Source organism: Rattus norvegicus, chromosome 15, assembly GCF_021556685.1.
Source record: "Rattus norvegicus strain SHRSP/BbbUtx chromosome 15, alternate assembly SHRSP_T2T, whole genome shotgun sequence".
Classification (NCBI taxonomy): domain Eukaryota; kingdom Metazoa; phylum Chordata; class Mammalia; order Rodentia; family Muridae; genus Rattus; species Rattus norvegicus.
In genome coordinates this window covers 68,645,889-68,668,710 of record NC_141548.1, presented here as the reverse complement: position 1 = coordinate 68,668,710, position 22,822 = coordinate 68,645,889, and the positions used below count along the sequence as shown (strand labels likewise).

The following is a 22,822-nucleotide window of genomic DNA, read 5'->3' as shown; positions in this document are numbered from 1 at the left end:
TGAATTTCTCCTGGTGTCCTTTCTGCTGACGAGTGCTGAGACTGAGGCCTGACTATCTCCTTGGTAGTGCCACCACTGCTGATTTATGTTTGCTATACTTACTCTACTGAACTGGACTGCTGGTGTATCCCTGAAATGTTTGAGTTGCCTCTGCCTGCTAACCTGTGACCTGAACTGTGATTTCCAGACAACACAGATGGGAGTTGCTCCAAAGAGCCTTTCTAAACAGGTCCACTTCCCCTGTATCCTTTCTTTTTTACTACCTCTGGTGGGTGGTGGACTAGAAGGTAGGTTAAAACATTTAAAAACCACCATTAAAAGCAGGGATTGAAAAATTTAGAGTTCTGATAGTCATCTTTTTCAAGGAACACTTCTACTTCTTGGTAACTGGAGATGTAGCTCAGTGCTGTAGAGTATTTGCCTAGCATGTGCAAGCTTCTAGGATCCTTTACCAGTGTAATCGCACTAGCCACCTTTCCTCACTTTCTCTTGTACAGAAAGGAAGGACCAGCGATATGACACACTAGTTATAGGAATGCTAAGGGTAGCTTGGAGGAAGGTTGTAGAAATGTGGATGACAAAGGAGTGGGTAGGACTATTGGGAGCTAGAAACTGTGGCACATACTGGGGAACTGATACAGATTATGTGTGAGAAGGAGGACTCAAGAGTGGTACCAAGGGGTTGGGGATTTAGCTCAGTGATAGAGCGCTTGCCTAGCAAGCGCAAGACCCTGGGTTAGGTCCTCAGCTTCATGGGGGCGGGGGGGGGAAGAGTGGTACCAAGCTTTCTGCCTTGAACAAATGGGTAGACAGTAGTGTTGGTTTTTGTAATGGAAATTGTTAATTAAGACACTGCTTTAATGGATGACATCTCCCTTCAGGTAACATGCACAAGGTGACAGAGCAAAGATAAAAGCTACAAGGATTCCAGATTCAGAAGCTTCCAGAAAGAAACAGTTTAGTACAGCAAGAATTGCCAGAATAACAGATGAGGTATAGCCAGTGTGGAAGGATGAGAATGCAAAAGCCCGATACTTTGAACTGAAGGAGAGTATTTCAGAAGGAAGCAGCGTGACGTGGGGCATAACAGTGCCCATGCTGACAGTGGAGTGGTGGCCTTTGAGAAGAGCAGTTGGTGATTTGGTTGGAAAAAGCCAGAGGGAATATTGAGTAACGCATGGGGTTAAAAGAGGCTGATGGTTTTGGAGTGAAATTGCCTAATAGAAGTGGGCACTGACAGGAATGGATGTGGGTTTAAATTAATAAGGGGTTAAGGAAGGAAATGTAGAGGGCCCTTGACAGATGGAAGTGATTTGTGTCTTACATGGTAGACGGTTCTGTGGACAGGCTGGTTTACGACTGAAGATACGAAAGAGGCCATACGTTTGTAGAATTAACGGCAGATTTTGGATTTAATCAGGACGGATCTGACTCATGTTGGGCCGTCCTGACATGGATGTGGGCTGTATTGTCATAGATGTAAGACTGTAAAGAGGATGGCGGGTCTGTAATGTAAAATAGATTCAAGTTGATGGTGCATAATTTAGTCTTTTCAGGGACTAATGATGATCCTTCATTTGCTAGCTAGAAGCCTACTTGCTCTGAGTTACTCTACTAATGGGAACATTATTGTTCTGGTGCTTCTTGGAGTTGTGGGATTGGTTTTCATCAGATGTGCACAGTGTGTTCTCAGCAGGTCTGTGTGTTCAGTTGGAGGTGTATACCTCAGCATTGCTTTTCACCTGCTTCCTTTTTCTTTGAGTTGTAATATTCCCCCAGATATGTCACAGATTTGAATCTGTTATAAAGCCACAGTGAGAATGGACTTCTGCTTGTTTCTTTTGCGTCTCATTTAATGTGGGATGTAGGAATAAGGGATTATTTTTAACGTGTCCTTTTTTTTCCAGAAAGTTGACTCAAATAATAACAGTTGCATTTTGAAGTTTGGTATGTTTTTACAACCAGTCATTATTTATTTTCTGATCTTCTTTGGAGAAGGGTGTTTCTTTTCTAATTTACTGTAATTTTATGTGACCTGGACATCGAATAGGATGTGGATATTTAAGTGTTTTGCCCTATAGGGCATGCTAATTGCTTTCCATGTCCCCTCAGAGCAGTTCATTTCAAGTATCTAGTCACCTTGCTCAGGGTAGGGGAAAATGAAAGCTTGAAATCAGCTGTAATTATATTCAGCATCAGTGATGTATTATGCTGACAGAGGATGTAAATTGGATCTGGATATTATACAGGATTAAAGCTGACCTTCTAAGTTTAAGGTATGAAATTTGTTAGTTTGTCACGTGCGCAGTGCTGCCACATCCCATATCCTTCTGTCGTTATGAAGTTTCTGTGGATCTTTCACAAAGTATACTTTGCATATATTCGTATTACATTATCCCTTTGAGTAATTTAAAATTAGAATTTCCCTTGTTGTGACCTCATTTTTTCCTTATAGGAAGTAAGTATGACCTTATACTAAAGACAATGAAGACTGTCTAATACCTGTTTATACAGAGTGACTTAATGTGATTGCATGAGTGAAAGAGAGAAGATAGTTCCACAAAAGAGTCCTGCTGCTCGATGACATTGCTTAATGATTTGAAAAGTTTCAGAGACATGATGTCATTAAATAAATAATTCACATATACTGTAAACATAAACATTCTTCATTTAGACCTGTAGATTGAATGACCCTTTCATAGGTGTTGAATATTAGATATCTTCCATATCAGATACTTATATCATGATTCATAACAGTAAATAAATTACAGTTATGAAGGAGCAATGGAAATAATTTTATGTTGGGTCCACAACATAAGAAACTGTATTAAAGAGTTGGAACTTAGGAAGGTTGAGAACACATGTCCAGAAAATTTTATTTATTTTTCTCTTTTTCTTTTATTGAAAATAGATTTTCTATACAATATATTCTGATTGCAGTTTTCCCTCCCTCAACTTCTCACAGATCCCCTTTTATCTAAATGCATACCCTTTCTCTTTGTCCTTAGAAAACAAATGTCTAAAAAACGAGAAAAATAAAACAAGCTAAACCAGAGCTAACTAACAAACGAGGACAAAACAACGAAGAAAAAGAACCAATAGGGGAAAAGCACAAGAGACACATATAAACTCAGAAACATAGACTTTCACCCATGTAATAATCCCATAAAAACATAGAAGCAGAAACCATAAAATAAACAGAAGTTATAGGAACAGAGCCTAGGATGCAGAAAGGGGTGAATGGCCATGGATTCAAGTTATGAATCCTGGGAAATCCAACTCTGGAGATCACCATCAGGATGTATAAGTATATATACAGTGTTTGAGCCAATCCCAAGCCCCTAAATCCTCGGCCAATCATATCTCTCCACACCATCATTGTGCCCCAATGAAAGCCCTGCTTACTTATGTAACTCGGGGGTGGGAGGGTGGGGTGAGGAGGAGCAGTCATTTCCCTGTTAGGACTGCCAGGAAGACAGGGAAGCAGTCATCACCCTGGCCTTGGTTCCTTTTTGTGTCTTGCCTGTGTTCCAGGAGCCATCTTAGATCTGTATGGCAGATCAAAACTGTTGAAGGGGTTGGGGATTTAGGTCAGTGGTACAGCGCTTGCCTAGCAAGCACAAGGCCCTGGGTTCGGTCCTCAGCTCCGGGAAAAACAAACAAACAAACAAACAAACAAACAAACAAACAAAAAACTGTTGAAGGAGTTGCAGGAGCCTGTTGGTGCCTCGCTCTCCATAATACCTTTTCCTTCACAAGACAGACCTCTACAACCTCCACATAAGGATTAAAAAAACCAACCAACCAAGCAAAGAACAAAACTCCTGGCAAAATTTTATGAGACAAAGAACTTCCAGAAGTGCCACTGAGTTCCTTTTGTGTTGCCCATCTACTTCAGGGGACAGGACTTGTCCTTGTGGTTTGTATCCCCAGTGAGACTCCATTGGAAAATTTAGTTCTTCCGTGCAAACAGTTGTTAGTTGGCGATGGTGTCTGGGTTGGGAATTCGATGCCTTTGCCTTCTGAGCCTGGTGACCCCATCTGGCTCATATCCATGAAGTCCTGTGTGCGTAGAGCTGCTGCAGCCTTTGAGTTTCTATGTCCATCAGTCCTGCTGTGTTTAAAAGGCATCGTTTCCTTGGCATCCTCCATCTTCTCTGGCTTTGCCACACTTTCTGTCTTCTGCATCATTCCCTAAGCCCTGAGGGAAGGCGTTGGACGGGTCCTGGCATATATGATGTGTGTTCCAGGGTCTCTTCCTGATTCTTTGTCCTGCTGTGAGTCTATTTGTTCTCTGCTACTACAGGAGAAAGCTTTTCTGAGGATGGCGCAGCAGGATCTTGATTAATTGATTGATTAATTGATCTTGATTAAGTTAAGCAGAATGTAGGCATCATTGTGTTGCTATGATCCTTTAGCAGAACAGTACTGTTAAGTTTTCTCCTAGGTCCCTAGCCTATCTGTTCTCAGTTCCCGTCCCCCTGGGTTGTCTAGACCTGTGATATGGAACCTAGAACTTGTTCTGGTGTAGGCGATAGACTGATTGCAGGAGCCACACGTTATCCATGATCCTCCTGATGTTGGTGCTTTCACATGGAACATTAACCTAGGGAAGTCTAAGCAAATGAATGCGAGCACCACATGGCATCTTCCATCCACATGCTATGTTACATGTTTATACAGCTTCATCTCACCACCGCCGCCACCGCCACCACCACCACCACCACCACCACCACCACCACCACCACCACCACCGCCATCACCACCATCACCACCATCACCACCACCATCACCACCATCACCACCACCATCACCACCACCATCACCACCACCACCACCACCACCACCACCACCATCACCACCACCACCACCACCACCACCACCACCACCACCACCACCATCACCACCGCCACCATCACCACCGCCACCACCACCACCACCATCACCACCACCACCACCACCACCACCACCACCACCATCACCACCACCACCACCACCACCACCATCACCACCACCACCACCGCCACCACCACCACCACCATCACCACCGCCACCATCACCACCGCCACCACCACCACCACCACCATCACCACCACCACCACCACCACCACCACCACCACCACCACCATCACCACCACCACCACCACCACCACCACCACCGCCACCATCACCACCGCCACCATCACCACCGCCACCATCACCACCGCCACCACCACCACCACCATCACCACCACCACCACCACCACCACCACCACCACCATCACCACCACCACCACCACCACCACCATCACCACCACCACCACCGCCACCACCACCACCACCATCACCACCGCCACCACCACCATCACCACCACCACCACCACCACCATCACCACCACCACCATCATCACCACCACCACCACCACCACCACCACCACCGCCACCACCACCACCACCATCACCACCGCCACCATCACCACCGCCACCATCACCACCGCCACCACCACCACCACCATCACCACCACCACCACCACCACCACCACCACCACCATCACCACCACCACCACCACCACCACCATCACCACCACCACCACCGCCACCACCACCACCACCATCACCACCGCCACCACCACCATCACCACCACCACCACCACCACCATCACCACCACCACCATCACCACCACCACCACCACCATCACCATCACCACCACCACCACCACCACCACCACCACCGCCACCGCCACCTCCACCACCGCCACCACCACCACCACCATCACCACCACCACCACCACCACCATCACCACCACCACCACCACCATCACCACCACCACCATCACCACCGCCACCATCACCACCGCCGCCACCACCACCATCATTCAATAAAGAGTACAATTGCTAACAACGGATTTGAGAACAAACCCATTGAGTTTTCATGGGAATCAAAGTGTGTGAATGTGTTAGTAAATAGAACATTAGTTCTGAACGTTAGCCAAAGGCATTAATAAATATTTCATATACATAATTGAGTTATCTGAGTAGGTGGAGGGTGGTTAAGAATGTTTGTGTAGCTACATAGATTTGTATACACTTCCTGTATGAGAAAACATTTTAGAATAAAATAGTGGTGCAATCTGTATTTTAAAATCTAACTTATTGAATAATTTTTTTTTAAATATTGGTTATAGGCCAAGTTTTTTTGTAATTGGGTTTGCCTCTGGTCTCCTGTGGGGTCAGGTAGACTTCTGTAAGTATCAGTTTATCTGAAAAAGTACCATGCCAAAAACCCATCGCTCTTTCCTCCTCACAACTGAAAAGCACAGTAGGAATTGTGGGCCTTCATTTCTATAATAGACACTCAATCCCATTCCCAGCCTGGCTCCCCAGCACCATGTTAACACCACTTAACAAGATAACAAGGCAGTTGTGCTCCTGCCTGCTAGGATCAATCCATGGTGGCCAAATTTCCAGTCATTGGACAGTCGTCCTTCATTTGCTTGTCGCGTACACACATGAAGCTTGAAATCTTAGTCCTGTTCAGCAGCTGATGTGCCTTCTCTTCTAGTGGCTGTACTAAAATCAGCAAAAATGAGAAACTTAACTAAGATCGTGTGCCTTATACCCTAAATCTCCATGTCATAACCTATCATACCAGAGCATTCCAAATTGGCTGAAGGAAAAAACATCAATAGATACCAAATTCCAAGAATTATCCAATGGGAGCCTTTAAGGCAGTTATGAAACATTACAGTAGGTGTGGAAAGTCCTGGAAGCAGAAAGGAAGGGACAGCTAGAGGACAGCATTTCCTGTGCAAAGGGTACATCACTGAGCACTACAGACCAGGCCAGTAGGTAGTCTACAAAGATGACTGATGAAGGATAAGTAGCAGCATGTTGTTCCAGGATGGCAGCAGGTCAACCCTGAGTACAGAGACGTGCACGACAGGGTTCCTAAACTTGCTCAAGACAGTAGCTTTACAGTGAGCCAATGGTGGAAGCTACCAAATCGAGTATGCAGTGTTTGGAGAAGGTGGTCGTGAAGCTGTACACACCACTTGGATGTGCACTGGTGTAAGCATGGAAGCACACGAATTAGCATCTCCAGGGGAAGCCATGTGGAGAAATTTATGTGAGATCCCTGTGTAGTTACAGGGTGTAGAAAAAAGGGATTGTTGGGGAGAGTTAAAGGTAAAGGTGGAGAGGTGCTAGCTTTCTTCTGCTTGTTGCTAGTTAAAAGTCCTCAGAATAATATAGTGCACATTTGGGGGGAGGGTGTTAAAGGGATCAGTATCCACAGGGAAAAGTGGTTATCTTGGGAAAAAAAAAAAAAGCCAAGTCACGTCACTACTCTGTGCCTAGCTTTGTTCTCACTGATATAAAGTCGTATGTGACAAGGGATGAAGTCATTCTATTTGCAATAGGTCATTAACTGGAGCAACCACTGTTCACCCTGTGACAGAGAATTCCCAGGCCCGTCTGTAGACTTCTACAGTTCTGAACGATGTGCTGAGACAGTGCAGACCTTGAGGAGCAGAGTCACAAGAGAGGAGGGCTCAGGGTCAGCTTCTCCATGATGACAGTTTTACCAGAGCAGTCTACTCTGGGAAATAACACAAGTGTGCCTATGCTTAAACCCACACTGAGGTACAGGTGAATACCAGAAATATACGCAGGAAGCCAGAATTCATGCCTAGGAAATCTGCAGAGTAAAAGCACCCCATTCACTTTCCATGCTTCCAAGCGTCTTGGGTTATGAGAGCTCTCCACAAGCAGTGCTGGTCAAGTAGCTGATATCAAACAGCGGGGTCTGATGCTATTGTTCCCGTTGGATGTCCTGAAGCTACCAAATAGGCAGAACTCACCAGCTCTAAGTGACAGAATATAAAATATATGTAAGTGCTGTCAAACAGAGAATAACAGAACCAGTTCTTCTTATATGGCCATGAAACATACATCAAGATAAGCTATAGCCTATGCAATAAAGTAAATCTTATCAATTTAAAAAGACTACAAAAGACCTGGAACTCAATAATACACATTTAAAAAGATTACTATACACTTGTAAAACAGCATATATAAACAATTTATGGTTCATAGAAGTGTTTCTATTCATAAAATAGTTTCTAGGGAAATAGAATGTTTTACTTATTATACATCGGACGTTTCAAAATGTATGATACAGCTAAAGAAGTACTCAGAGGGCAATGTATAGCACCAGACAGATTAGGAAAGAGGAAAAGCTCAATAAACATCAATGCTTTCTTATGATTTCCCATGGGCAGCAAAAGAGTAAACAGGGGAAACCAAGCCAAGAAAAGAAAACCTGCTAAAGCAAATAAAGGGATGAAAGTAATCAAGGTGAAAATATAAGTTAAGTTGAAGACAGAAGCAGTGAAGGCAGTCATCGAAACAAAGAGTGGTTTGTTAGAAATGATTAGTTTACAAGCTGGACTAATGATTCAGCTTTCCATCTCCCTGTGTTGTTTTCCCATCAGGTATGCCCCATGTGATGCTGTCTGCTGTGGTTTTTACCGGAGACTGAGCACACGAGGCTGTCCAATATAGGATTTTCTGTCTCCTATGAACTAAATATGCCATCTTTTTATGAGGTCCTCAAGCATCAGACATTTTGATGGAGTAACACAAAATAGATTACTACAATTGCAAACAGCTTTAAGTACCTAAGTTGAATAAATTGGGTGAAATTAATTTTTTGAAAAAGTATCAGACCATTACTTAGCCTGCAATGGAATATAAAAAGTAGAAAATTTAGATAGTTCTTTAAGTACTGAGTCAATGAAATTCCTAATTAAAATGTCTCCCCAACAATCTTCAGGTACAGATGATTTCTCTTGAGAAGGTATCACACATTTAATGAAGAATTATTACCAAATCTGTAAGTCTTTTCAAGGAAGAAGACCATTAAGAAATATTTTAGTTTATTTCATTAAGTTGTTAAGCAGATAGTTAAACCAGATGAAAAGCATGCAACCTTGTAAATATGAAGTATACTGCATACACTCTAGGTCAATCTCCATCTAAAAAGGACTCTTAGTTACTGAACTGTATCTGAAGCCAAAGAAGAAAAGTCATATAATCAAATGGATTATTCCAGAGTACAATCACTGGCCAAAATCTAACAGTTTTGGTTAGAAAAATAAGTTAAAAATCTGAGAAAAAATTGGACAGAGGGTATAGTGACAACTTTAATATGTGTTGATATAGTCTCTTCTCACTTATTTAGAAAAGTTGATGTAGCTATCTGGAAGTATGGCAGAGCGTGTCACCTGGACGGAAGCTGGAGTTGTCAGGGAAGAGGAACTGTCAGTTGAGGAATTGCTTCCATCAGATTGGCTTATAGGCAAGCATGAGGCACATTCTCTTGATTAACGTGTGATGTCGGAAGGGCCCAGCCTGCTGTGGGCAGTGCTGCCTCTGGGCAGTTGACCTGGCTTGTGTAAAACAGCAAGCTGTGTAAGCCATAGGAGCAAGCCAGTTAGCTACATTCCTTTATGGTGTCTGCTCTAGTTTCGGCCTCCAGGTTTCTGCTGGAGTTCTTGTCTTGGTTTTCCATAATGAAGGGTTATGATCAAAAAGCATCAGCCAAATAACCCCATTCCTTTTCCAAGTTGCTTTGGTCAGAATGTTTTATCACAGTATTGGGAATTCAACTAAGACAGAGCATGACTTTGACTCTGTTCTCACTAGAGCAGAGACATGGAGTCCTGGTGTGGAGAGCAGGGAGGAGGAATAGCAGAAGTGCTAACTTCTGGGATTAAGAAACAGTTTCCAGAAGATGCCATCTTTTGGGTGACATCTTACTCTTGTACTTATATTCTCTGGAAGGGAAAGTTTTTTAGGGTGTGTGGAAAATGGTTTATGATAGACATAATTTTAGTTTCGAATGGGTGACTTTTGAATGAGTGTACAGCAAGCTAAAATAATAAATAGCAACTGAGAGAGAGCAAAACATCATCCAATTGAATGTTCAGAGGATCAATAAAAATCGATTGTGTAGCCCCTTTTATCTATCCAGGTGCACTTTGGTAGAGAAAGTCCCCTCCAGTGAAGCTTTCAAGTAAAAGAAAAGGTAACAGCAGGAAGGTAATGTCACCAGAGGGGGCTTACACAACCAAGCTGAAGCCACCAGGGGAGCTCTGTTCTGGCAGCCAGCTGGTTCCAACTCATAGAGTCCCTGGAAGAGAAGTGTATCCCTTAGGTGAGGCCTCTAAATAAAAGAACAAATTATAAAATAGAGAGTTACCTTATGGAACAGGTGCTCACTGCATTCGGCAGAAAACCACTCCCACTGGGGAAGGTGCGGCAGCCACTTGGAGTTTTCCATGGAGCTCTCTCTGCACAGATGAGCTTCCCATGGTTGGACTTCTATCTTCTCTCTTTCACTTGAAACTCTTTTAGATTTTGTGGAGCTCACATGCTAGGTAATCACTCTCCCCCTGACCGATCCTTAGACAATTGTTAAAATGGTTTATTATTCAGTTATTCTACGAATATGATGACATTTTTACACTTGGGTCCTTGTTTATTCCCTCAGGGTCACAAAAGTTGATGTGGCACAGCCTGTCTCCAAATAAAGGGCTTTATAAATCATTAAAGCAGAAATACTTAGATCTAAAAAGAGACACTGACAATGTTGCTACAAGAGGCAACTTTTTCTTTAAACACTGTTTTTATTAGAGTATACTGTAGCTGTCTTCAGACACACCAGAAGAGGGCCTCAGATCCCATTCCATTACCCATGGTTGTGAGCCACTTTGTGGTTGTTGGGAATTGAACTCAGGACCCCTGGAAGAGCAGGCAGTACTCTTAAGTGCTGAGCCATCTCTCTAGCCCAAAAGGCAACACTTTTAGTAAGCTTAAACAACGCTTAATAATCTACCAGTATACTGTATGTGGCATAAGCGAGTACACATGTTGTTTTAAACTGCCCACATTTTCTTGCTTTCTTGTGAAAGCTCTAGGAAAATAGTACATTCATTAGCTTTTGTCTGTTAAATAGTAAATAAAAGTTCTACTGATGAGGGGCTGGAGAGATGGTTCAGTGGTTAAGAGCATTGGCTGCTCTTCCAGGGGTCCTGCATTTGATTTCGAGTACTCACATACTGCCCAACAAACATTTGAATTCCCAGTGACAGGGAATTTGACATCTTCTTTACACCTCCATGGGTTCTAGGCATGCACATTATGCACTGACATACATGTCAAGATAATCCATCCACATAAAATAGTATTACAAACTAGAGAATCCCGAAAACATTAATATTACTTTTAGTGACGAGAGACAATCTTTCCCTGTAAGACTAAGAGATGGGGGCCTTCTTACATTTTGTATCACCACACTGTAGGTTGTACCCAGAGCACAGAGGCAAAAGAAAAGCATATTAATGACAAATGGAAAAATGAACGTCTCTGCTTGCTGAAGGCAAGATGGTTTAAAAAGAGAATTTCAAAATTACTAAGTGTTCTTAGATTCTATCAGTAATTTCAGTAGGGATGAAGGATCTAAGATGCACATATAAAGATCAATTTTTTTTCCTATGGGTTAGCTATTGATTTTGGGAAAAACACAAGATCATTTATAATTTCTCAAATATTGTAATTCTAGTGGATAAAGCTCAGTATGTTTATACTGAAAGCTCTGAGATAGTGGATAAATTTAAGAGACCCCACACTTAGGACAAACAAGGGTTGATTGATTCGTTTTCATGTTTTGAATCTTTCACTTTGATCTTCTAGTTCTAAGTGTCATATGATTAGGCTGGAGTCTCTTTATTGAAAAATTATCAGGTTTGTGTTTATTCTCCTTGACCCCTTTGCCTACATGTTATGGTATATTCATAGTTTTGTTAGACAGGGAGGAGGAATGTACTGTCTGTCAGATGGGCGGAGAATCAGTGCTCCCTTCTCCTTTTCTTGGAAGAGTCCCTTCAGTTTAGATGGTTAAAGACAGTAGGCGAGGTGACTGCTATGTTACATGTTAGCTAGGCCCTTTAATCTTCCAAATGCCCATTACTCATGTCCAGGGGGTTTCGGAATCCTACCTTAGTCAGAAAGAAAAAAAAAAAAAAGAAAGGAAAAAGAACAACCAGCAGTTCTTTTTAGTTTAGTCAGATGCTATTTGCAAACCTTGGACCCCTTTCCCCATTCCATCCCATCCCTACTCCTCAGAGACAGTGGTCAAGCTTTCCTCCCTGTAGATGGACCTGAAACTGCCGCAAACTCCAGTGTGCTGTGCAGTGCAAATGCTTTTGACTGAAGGATGACTGGACTCAGCCTCTACCTGAAACATGCCATATCTTCTGAAACACAATACTCTCCCCACATGTCAAGTTGTTTGGTGGCTTGTTGTTATCCCTAGTGTATACAGTTGTCCAGTCAACTGCTCAGTGCCCATCTTTGTCATTTCTGATAGCGCATTCTGTGGTACTCATCACTGGGACCCCTTTTACAGGTAATGCCTCTGTGTATTTTCTCCTGTATTAGAACCTTCTGTTCTGTGACTTATCCTTCAGTGCTTAGGTCAGACATCACTTATGGTGAGGTCTTTCCATTCCTATAGTACCACAGTGGTAGTGCTTACTACCTTATGGAAGTAATTTTTTCCGGCATTTGTTTCAGCCACTAATCTGTGATCGCTTCAAGGGCAAAGAACATATTTTATTCATTTTTGTATTCCTCATACCTGATGCAGAATCATGCACATATTGAACCCCTAAAAAATGCTGCTGCCATTGTTAATGAACACTTGAAGCTTAATAGTAAGGAAACATCACCCTTGGAGTGGCAGTCAGGCAAGTCCTAAACTGTGAATTAGGACAGTGACTCCAGATCCATCATTTTTGGTTCAGTGTGGATGCATACTCGATCTGAAAGCTGAATTGATGTTTGGAGCATGGCGGCTGGGACCAGCTCAGCATTGCTGCAAAGACACTATCTCCTTGTGCTGCCTTCTCAATATGTCAAGGAAAAGTAAAGCAAGAGGAAGTTCCATCGCCATCTAAGTAACCTTAACTTCTTACCACATAACCCTTCTGGTTATGGTTTTGCTTCATTTATAGTCTGCTTTTAAATTTTAATTTATTTTTGACTTTTATTTGTTGTTTTTCTTAATTAAAAAAAAAAAAAAGCAGGTATGTACATGTAAGTACAGTTGTCCAGGGAGGCTAGACTTCCTTGATTCCCCTGGGACTGGAGTTAAAGACAGTCGTGAGCAGCCTGGTATGTGGTATGGCTTCTGGGACCCGAAGTTGAGTATTCTGAAAGAACAGCAAACACCTTCATTTCAGCCCAACCATTTATTGCATAATTTATTGTGTAAACTTAGTTTATAACCAAGTTGAAGCAAAATGAGAAATGGGTCCTAGTCTTAAACATTTGGCATTAGAGATTATCTTTGTGGTCTGGTAGTACTATTAGAGTTCTGTTCATTCGGAAGATTTTTCCTTCCTACCTAAGGACACACATGAGAAAGAGAGGCAGTAGTAACCTTAAGCAGAACAGGCCAATGGTGGGAGGGTATTTGTGGATTTCTGTGTGACCACTCTGTAATCTGACTGTTGTCCCCACTGTTCACTGATTTCATTGAGGTGACAAGTATATTTGCTTTCTTTTCTATTTTTTAATTACTATTTTTTTTTACAGTCCAGCTGTTGCTCCCCTCCTGATAACCCCTCTCACAGTTCCTTATCCCATTCCTTCTTCCCTTCCTCCAAGAGGGTGTCCCCGTTGCCCCCTCAAGACCTCCCTATTACCTGGGCCTCAAATCTCTGGAGGGTTAGGCAAGTCTTCTCCCACTGTGACCAGAACAGGCAGTCCTCTGCTGTATATGCGTCGGGAGCCTTGGACCAGCTCATGTATGCTGCCTGGTTGGTGACTCATGGCTCAGTAGTTAAAAACATTGACAGCTCTTCCAGAGGTCCTGAGTTCAATTCCCAGCAAGCACATGGTGGCTTACAACCATCTGTAACAGGATCTTATGTCCTCCTCTGGTGTGTCTGAAGAAACCATCTCATTTGCTTTTGTTTTCATCCTGAGACCCTGGAAGCAGTAACTGGTTTTGCAACCTAAAGTGCTTTTGACCATTTGAAGGTGATTTGGACTATTAATGTTAGAGAACTGGCATCCCATTCCCTCTCCTCCCGTCTCTGTGCTAAGGTTCAACCCCAGACCCCTACTAGCAAGTTCTTCGTGTGTTATTTAGCTTTTCTCAAGGTGCTCTAGAATTTGATTATCTGCTGTTACCGAATTTTAGGAGGCAGGCAGATCAGGGTCTACCACATGCATCCTTTTCTACACTAAAGCATTTTCTCACAGTACAGATGTCAAAATGATCTCTGCAATTTCCAGTACAAAAGAACAAGGGAGGTTTACATGTCGCTCACTCATCCTCAGCGGCAGTGTGTTAGTCTGATGGTACTTTGCTACTCGGCCATAGCACGGCCCGCTCCTTGTGTTTCCTGAAGATTGATCATTTGTAGATCAGTGGGTAATGTTTTTCCACTTATTTTTTTTTTCTCGAGTGATAAGAAACTTGTCTTTTCGTAGAAATCTGTAAATTTCAAGTAGCTGTAGTCAAGACTACACAGCTGCATTCTGAGTACCACATTTTGTCTCCTAGAACACAAGTTGTAGTTGTTTGTGTCTCTAAATACTGTCTGATGGTACTAGTTAGAATTGGGGTGTAATGTGATCTTGTGTGTGCTGAGGGAAGCTACCTGTTAGAACAAACATTGCAGATGACCTAAAGGAAACTGTACTTTTTGAAGTTGAGTCTCACTCCGTAACCTGGCTGGGCTGTAAGTTGCTATGTAGTTTGGTGTCTACCTTTCCTCTGCTGGGATGGAATTATGGGCCATCAGATGAGGTTTCACAGGCAAAAACAAAAGCCCCAGGCCTGGCCTCAGTGGGAGAAAATGCACCTAATCCTTTGGAGACTTGGGGCCCCAGGCATTGGGAAGGCCTGGCAGGGTGCTTGTAGGGGCGTGGGGGAGGAGGAATGGGATGAGGAACTGTTGGAGGATAGAACGGGAGGGGCATAATGACTGGAGTGTAAAAATAATAATAATTAAAAAAAAAAACCCAAAAGGGACATACACACAAAAAAGTAAAGTTTATATAGGACTTAAACAAAAAAAAAAAAAAAGAAAAAAAGAAAAAGTGAGTATATATCATGCATATCCTTTTGGGACTGGGTTATGTCACTCAGGATATTTTTCTAGTTGACAGAAATATCCTTGATCTCTGATACAGAAGGAAACTTTTGAACAGAAAAATGAGAACTTATGAAACTGAAAAGCTTTTGTTAAGACACTGTCAACAGGACAAAATGGAAGTCTACATATTAGGAAAAGATCTTCACCAACCCTACATCTGACAGAGGGCTAATATCCAAAATTTATAAAGAACTCAAGAAGTTATACATCAATAAACCATGTAACCTAGTTGAAAATGGAGTACAGAGCTAAACAGACTTCTCAACAGAGGATGCAGTGTCTGAGGAACACTTAAAGACTCGTTCAAAGCCCTTATGCAAATCAAAGCAACTCTGGAATACCATCTATTCCAGTCAGGTTGGCTAAGATCAGAAACTCAAGAGCCATGCCGGTGAGGATGCAGACCCAGGAGAACTTTCCTCCGCTGCTGGTGGGAGGGCAAACTTGTACAGCTACTTTGGAAATCAATTTGGTGGTTTCTCAGAAAACTGACTAGTTCTGTCTCCAAGAGTTTCTTTTTTAGAAGTCTGTAAGACTAACATACTATTGCGTCCCATCTTATGATGTTCTCTAACCGTGGGCTCAACTTTGTCGTGTTGTTGCTGAGAAATTCCCATAATGAAAAGATTATATCATTGTGATTTGAGATTTGCTCCTTCTCCTGGTACCTTGGGAAGTTTTGTTTCATGGATGGGTTATTTATATGTAGTATGAGTGCTTAGAAATTTAATCACTGTGTAGTGTAGAAAAGACTTATCCAGGATATCTAGGAATAGTTGATTTAAGAACTGTGGTTCCCGTTTTTCTACTTACAATTGTTGTGTTTGGGCTGATAAACTTCACATAGTTATGTTCTATTATTACTTAGATCAGAGAACTCTGCTTTTCAAGAGTTTGTATGCTTCCTCAGTTTCATTCTGCTTCACATTGGCATATTGAGTGCAAACCAACTGTTTTTGTTTGATAAAGGTAATTTTGTGAATAGTAACTTTATTTGCCACTGATTGAGTAAACAGTATGAATGATTTCAAATCACTCATATTAGCTTTAGAATCTGTAGCTATCTTCCAACACCAGAAGGTAACATTGGGTCTCATTACAGATGGTCGTGAGCCACCACATGGTTGCTAGAAATTGAACTTAGGACCTCTGGAAGAGCAGTCAATGTTCTTAATGGCCGAACCATCTATGTAACACCATGGATATGCTTTTGAATATGTAGATGGGAAAATTCACTTTCAATAAAGTATTGAAGGCCCTTGGGAAGTACTAACACAAGAGGTCCTGATGAGCACGGAGACTCCGCACATCCCAATACCAGTCAAGTAAAGCTTACAAATTACTCTTTACATGTTGATTTCAAGCTTCTGCACTGCATGTGAAATAAGAATAAATACAGTATAAGATGTCAACAAGGGAAACAGCTCAGCCGATGCTGTAGGTTATTTTCTTGAAACATGAAAGCCAAATTTGAAATGCCCATGGGTAATCTGTCTGGAGCTGATAGTGGAAGTGAACTCTTTCCTTTTGAAGTGGCATCTTCGTTTGAAAGCAGTGGCGTCTACTTAGCTGTTCTCCTCATGTCGGCCTAATAATGGTCTTCAGTCTTTGATGGAGAGTGTCTTTCCGGTTCCTGGCATTGTTGAAATAGGTATTTCATGGCTTTCACTGGGCAGAGAAGAGATGAGGACGATAGTCTGACCTGTGTAAATCCAAAATGCATTTACTTCGTGCCGTTTAGAAATATATTTTTGTGATGTCACAAATTCTCAAAGATTATAGGTGGTGATGCTGTGTCTGCAAAGTGTTAAATGTAGAAGATGAATTTTAACAATATGCCAGGTCTAAGTTTTAAAACAGATATAGGAAAATTATACATGTAACAGGGTGTATTGTGTATGCTTTTAATACCTAGCTACAGTGTGATATTTAGGTTAAACATCTGTCCTCTTAAACATTTATCATTTCTCCAAGCCCATATTTAAAACTCTTTCTTCTGACTTTAGAGATGCACAGAGCTGTTGGCTGCAATCCCCCTTGACACACCAGAAACTCTGTTTCTCTCTGTCAATGCCTATAGCAAAGCATCCATGCCTCCCCTATTGTGCTCTGATATCTACTGCTAGTGTCTGGGGTTGAATGTGATCAGCCTTTCTAGATTCTACTCACTGGGGAGATGCCACAGTGCATACCATTCTGTGCCTGGTCCATTTCACTTAATATAAGGATTTCCAGGTCTACCCAAGTGGTTGCAGATACCAAGATTTCACTCTTCTTTTTAAATGTCCGATTAATGGTTTGTGTATTTCCTTTGGATAGAGTTTTTTTTTTTAATTAAATTATTTTACTTATTTACATTCCATCCATTCCCTCCTCCTGGTCTTCCCTCGCACAGTTCCTCATCCCATTCCTCCAACCTCTTGACTTCCTTGAGGGTGCTCCTCACCCTGCCCCGGCCCCAGGCTTCCCTGGGGCCTCCAGTCTCTCCAGTGTTAGGCATGCCTTCTCCCACTAAGGCCAGACAAGGCAGTCCTATGCTTTATATGTGCTGGGGGCCGTGGACTAGCCAGTATATGTTCCAATGCTCCATTGGTCTGGGTTAGTTGAGAGTGCTGGTTTTCTTATGGAGTTGCCATCCCCTTCAGCTTCTTCGGTCCTTTTAATGGCACAATTAATTCTTCCTAATTGATTGTTCATATTGTAGTTTATTGAATAGTGAAGAGACCTCTCCCTGTTTCCTGTAGTGGCTGTACTAATTTATATTCCTAGCAGCTGTGTATAAACCTTTCCTTTATCCTTGAGAGACGGTCTTCCTTGTGTCTTCGTCCTTACTTTATGGAATGGTACTATAGCTTACTCCGGCTTTGCCTTGTTCTTTTCTTGGCTGTTGGCCGTGCTGATCATGTTTTCTTTAATTGTTGGCTATTTCTGTGTTCTATTTTAAGAAGTATCATATAGGTTGCTTTCCTACTCTTTAATTAGGTTATTACTTTTGCAGATGAGTTTCAGGAATCCTTTCCCTTTTGTGAGTATTCATCTCCTGTGAGATGTCGTCTTTGTTAATGCTTTCCCAGGCATTGACTGTCTTTGCTCTCTGCCGCCTCGTGAGCAGTGGTGCAGATGCCTTTGGTTTGATGCAATCATGTTTGGTTACTTCTACTTTTGTTCCCTGTACCCCTGGGAACCTGTCCCAAAAAAGTTCTTGCTATTCCAGTGTCTGGAACTCATTTTATGTAACCCAGTAGCTTTATCGTTACAGCTCTTATACTGTAAATCTTTTATCAATTTATAGTCAACTTTTGTAACTAGAGATAAATATCTGGCTTTATTCTGCATATGGATGTCAAGGGTTCCCAACAGCATTTATGGGAAAGACTTGCCCCAGGGTATGCTTAGAATTGCCTTGCAGACCATTTCTTGACTGTGGGGGTTAATTACTTGTGGGCTTTATACAATTATTCAGGCGGTTATCGTTCTGGTTGGGATCACTCTTGTGCCTGCTTGTTTTCAGTAGAGAAGTTACTTTGTATCATAATTGAGAAAGTTGCAGTGTCTTCTGGGATGTGACTTAGGTTTGTTTTTATGCTCTTACTTTTGCTTGTTCCATGAAAACTTTATTTTTACTTTTCATACACTGTACACATGGAAAGCAGGACATAAAAACGGCACGTACACAGGAAATGTACTCAGGAATCCCCTACTTTTTTTCCTTTTTTCGAGACACAGTTACCATTCTGTTTCTTGTGGACTGGGTTTCCACATCACTACTTGTGGTAGTTGCTTCAAAGTGAATTTTCTGTATTCAACACGATCGGTTGTTAACAATCATGTCCTACAGCAGCAATAATAATGTGTACCTCAATAATGTCCTAGTTCCTTACACGTCACGATTACTGCACTGATTCATGGGTAATTTCTCCTCTAATTTGTAAAGAAATTGAAATTTGAAACTTAGGATGTTTTAACAGTTAGAGTGCTGCGTTCCTGTAGCGTGGGCAGTTCTAACATGTCCCCTCTTGTGCTTTTTTGCTCCTTATCCTTTGCTTCCCCTCAGTCCATGGCCTCTTTCTGTAGTTGTCCCTTCCCTGCCCTGTGTTTGCCCTTTGCTGTAGACCAGACTGTGGCTCACCTAGTGTGCTGATGGATTGAGTGAAGCTCTCTTCGATAGTTTTTCCAGGTTTTTGGTACAAATTATTGTGTTTCTGTGGAGGACTTATAGTTACCAACATACTGACATGAGGCATGGGGAGTCTCACGTTTCAGTAGCCATAGTGAACTGTGTTAGCCCACTGTTGTCAATACCATCCTTGTTCCTTAAGTCCTACAATCAGGGTTTTTGAGGCATTAACAGTTTTGTATCTAGTGTTATACATATATTGTAGTCATGATTATGACTAAAGTTTAAATATTAGTTATAGGTATATAGTATTTCTTATTTTTGCAAAGTTCCAACTTAACGTACAACTCACCTTTGTTTTTTCAGTTGGGTGCAAAACTTTGGACACGAGGGACTTGGATTATTACTGGACATTTTGGAAAAACTAATTAATGGGCAAATGTGAGTATTGCTAATAATTTTTAATTAAGCTCTCCTTGTATGTCCAACTTTAATCCAATATTGTTGTCTTTTATCTTAATGCAGCCAAGAAAAAGTGGTGAAGAAGACTCAGCATAAAGTTATCCAGTGTCTGAGAGCCCTGATGAACACTCAGGTAAGCAGAGAAAGCTCAAGTTGGTCAGCACAGAGCCTCACGTGAACTGGAGCATCACTGTGGAGGGCTCTATTTGCAGATCATGGGGCGACACTAGGTTTCCTTCCAGTTTGATGGAGCAGCAGATCTTAGGAGAAGCTGGGCAGTGACCAGGCTCACTCCTGAAGAGTGAACCCTTGTCTGGAGGTGAACTTTCTCTCCCGTTCTTTCCACTTTGATGCTTCTTTTGCTGCTCTCCCTCTTTTGATTTTCAAAACCTCAGCAGGACCACATTCTTTGTATACTATACAGTTACCAGTTCTACTGTCACGTATTACAGAGATGCAATTCTTATTTTAAGAATATATAATTAATATGTACTAGCATGAGAAGATTTAGAAATGGAGTAGTGATACGTTTATTGTTGAGTTGGCATAACGTGGCACGTCTGTAGCATGTGTGCAGCCAAGATCAATGAATCAGAATACTCCAGACCTTCACTGCCTAGCCCACCCCCATTTTGCAGATTGCTAATATTAGCATCGTTTCCTGCTGTTTCTTTAGCTCTGAGTGTGATCTCCCTCATCTCACAATGAGTGAAATAATGACAGTTATGTCAGTTATTGTTGGATATCATGTTATGTATGAGAAAGGTTACCTATGGGTGTTGTGATATTGATGCCTGTTATATAGAAAAGGGTACGTTTTTCTAATGTGCAATTTTTTGCCTTTTTCTTTAAAAATAAACATTCACGGTTAAATATACAAATGTTGAAATCATTACTATTTAATTTTATTATAGCAAATGTTTGTGTTTTTAGTTTTTTTTATGCGGCAGCATCGTGTTAGGTTTTCTATTTACGTTTTGTAAACGCCTGTTTATGTTGTGTTTAAGAGTGTTTGTACACGTCACGTTGGCCACAGTGTAAATGTGGAGGTCAGAGGACAGCGCACGGAGATCGGTTCTCTTCTTTTTCCATGTGGGTTCTGGGGACTGAAAGCAGGTCCTTGGCACAAGTGTGTTTACATGCAGAGTCATCTTTCCTTCCTGGCCACTCTGGGACTCTCTGGTACTTCCCAGTCACACTGCCTGATGCGTACACCACAACTGCCAGTTTTGTTTTTGTTTTTGTTTTTGTTTTTGTTTTTGTTTTTTTTTTTTTGAGAGTTAAGCTTTATTTTATGAAGTAGGTTATTTGTATGTTCTTCTCGAAGAGTAAGGTAACTCTGTCTTAGAGTGAGGATTTGAAAATCCTTCCCAGAATGCATGAGCTGCTTTTAAAGCAAGGACATTGAAGGGAAGTTTTGCTGCTGACATAGGAGAGGAAATGCAGGTGTGCCTTATTCAACCCCAAACCCTCTATGTGACTAAAATTGAATTTGAGAAGACCAGTGTTTAAATGAATTAATATGTAACAAGATAACATCCCTACTTGATTTTCGTCAGATTTTGAGGGTAACACATCTATTCTATCCCAGTCTGTTATATCATAGTAGATGTTACTTCTTAGAGTTTGTTTTTTATTTTTTCCGGAGCTGGGGACTGAGCCCAGGGCCTTGTGCTTGCTAGGCAAGTGCTCTACCACTGAGCTAAATCCCCAACCCCTAGAGTTTGTTAATGTAGAGCATTTGAATTTGATAGTGGCACTTAGGCTAACAAGGGCACAAACTTCGGTTGCTGATACTTGAATTACTATTTTAATGTCCAGATTCTCATGTGCAGTTGTTTGTCACATTGATAGCCCGAGGCTGCAGTTAGATCTACACTTCACTGACTCAGGTATACATGTGCGTACTTTGCCAAGTATCTCTGTGAAGTCTTTGCTGGAAATACAGTCATTAAGTTATTTGTTATCAACAATTAAGTATGTCACTGATATGTGCAACTGTGACATCCTATGGAAATGAATTTCTTTTATCACATTAAATGTGGCTCAAATCTTTTTTAAGAGGAATATTTTTAAAAATACTGAGGCAATAAGAAAGACTTCCTTTTCTCCAGGGGTCTGGAATTTGAATCGTGTGCCCATTAGCAAGGGACTCTGGTGGTTAGTCTTCCCTGTCACTCACATTCTCTCTGCTGTGGGGATACACTTACCAGTGACCACTGCTATCCTCCATAGTCATGTAGAATTGATGGTGGGTGTCTGTTCAGGGATGAGAGTGTTTATTTTCCCTTACTTAAACTTCTCATCTTCAGCTGCCTGGAATTCTGTTAGGTAACAATAGGACTCCTCTGGAATACAAATAGAACCTGGCCTTGGTCGTGGGTGTAGAACAGGCCAATTATATTACCCCAAGTGGGTCCTTGGCATTCAGGAAAGATACTTTTTTAGACCTTCGTAAATTGATGATAGCATTCTCACTTGTAAAATCCTTCATTAAAGCACTTTGATGTTAGCACTGGTAAGTGAACTATTTCTCACAGTTTCTTTTTTCTAAGTCTTTGCATACATAATTTTATTGAAGTATATAGCAGTTTTCTGTTCAGTAGTAGATATTGATAAGGCTAATCTGGTCTCATTCTATTCTTTTTTTTTTTTTTTTTTTTTTTTTTTTACATTGAGAAAATTAGAGCGCATGCCTTTGTTGTCACAGGGTGGTAATCAAAGCACAAAGTCAGAGTGTTCATATTCCAGCCTTGCTCCCCAGTAGTTCAAACCAGAAGGTGGGCTAGCGAAGACAGAAAGTGTGCCCCAGCACAGTGCAGATTGTCTTGAGTCCGGGGAAGCCATCTTGTTCAGAATCTGGAAGGCAGGCACCAGAGACAAGCTTTACTCTGCCCACAGGTTCGTTAGGACAAAGCCTGCCTTTGGTCCTTGGTAATCTGTGACTATCAAGGTCAGGTCTAATGGTGCTTTGTATACTACTCATAGCTTTCTGTAATACCACCAAGGCATAGTGGAGGCGTCTGTGTGTCAG

General features: G+C 41.7%; 1 protein-coding gene and 1 long non-coding RNA gene across 3 annotated transcripts in view; one reads left to right on the top strand and one right to left on the bottom strand.

Moving 5' to 3' along the window:
* Window positions 1-22,822, top strand: part of Diaph3 (diaphanous-related formin 3) — a 459,706-nt gene that overhangs the window by 119,633 nt on the left and 317,251 nt on the right. For both annotated transcript variants that reach the window (XM_087585391.1, NM_001305172.1), the window contains 2 exon segments: window positions 19,693-19,767; window positions 19,852-19,921. In XM_087585391.1, the coding sequence (XP_087441517.1) occupies window positions 19,693-19,767; window positions 19,852-19,921 (145 nt within the window).
* Window positions 16,536-22,125, bottom strand: LOC134481999 (uncharacterized). Its single transcript, XR_015638371.1, has 2 exons — window positions 21,999-22,125; window positions 16,536-16,911 (listed from the first exon to the last, which is right to left on the bottom strand). It is a non-coding gene; the product is annotated as an uncharacterized LOC134481999 (long non-coding RNA).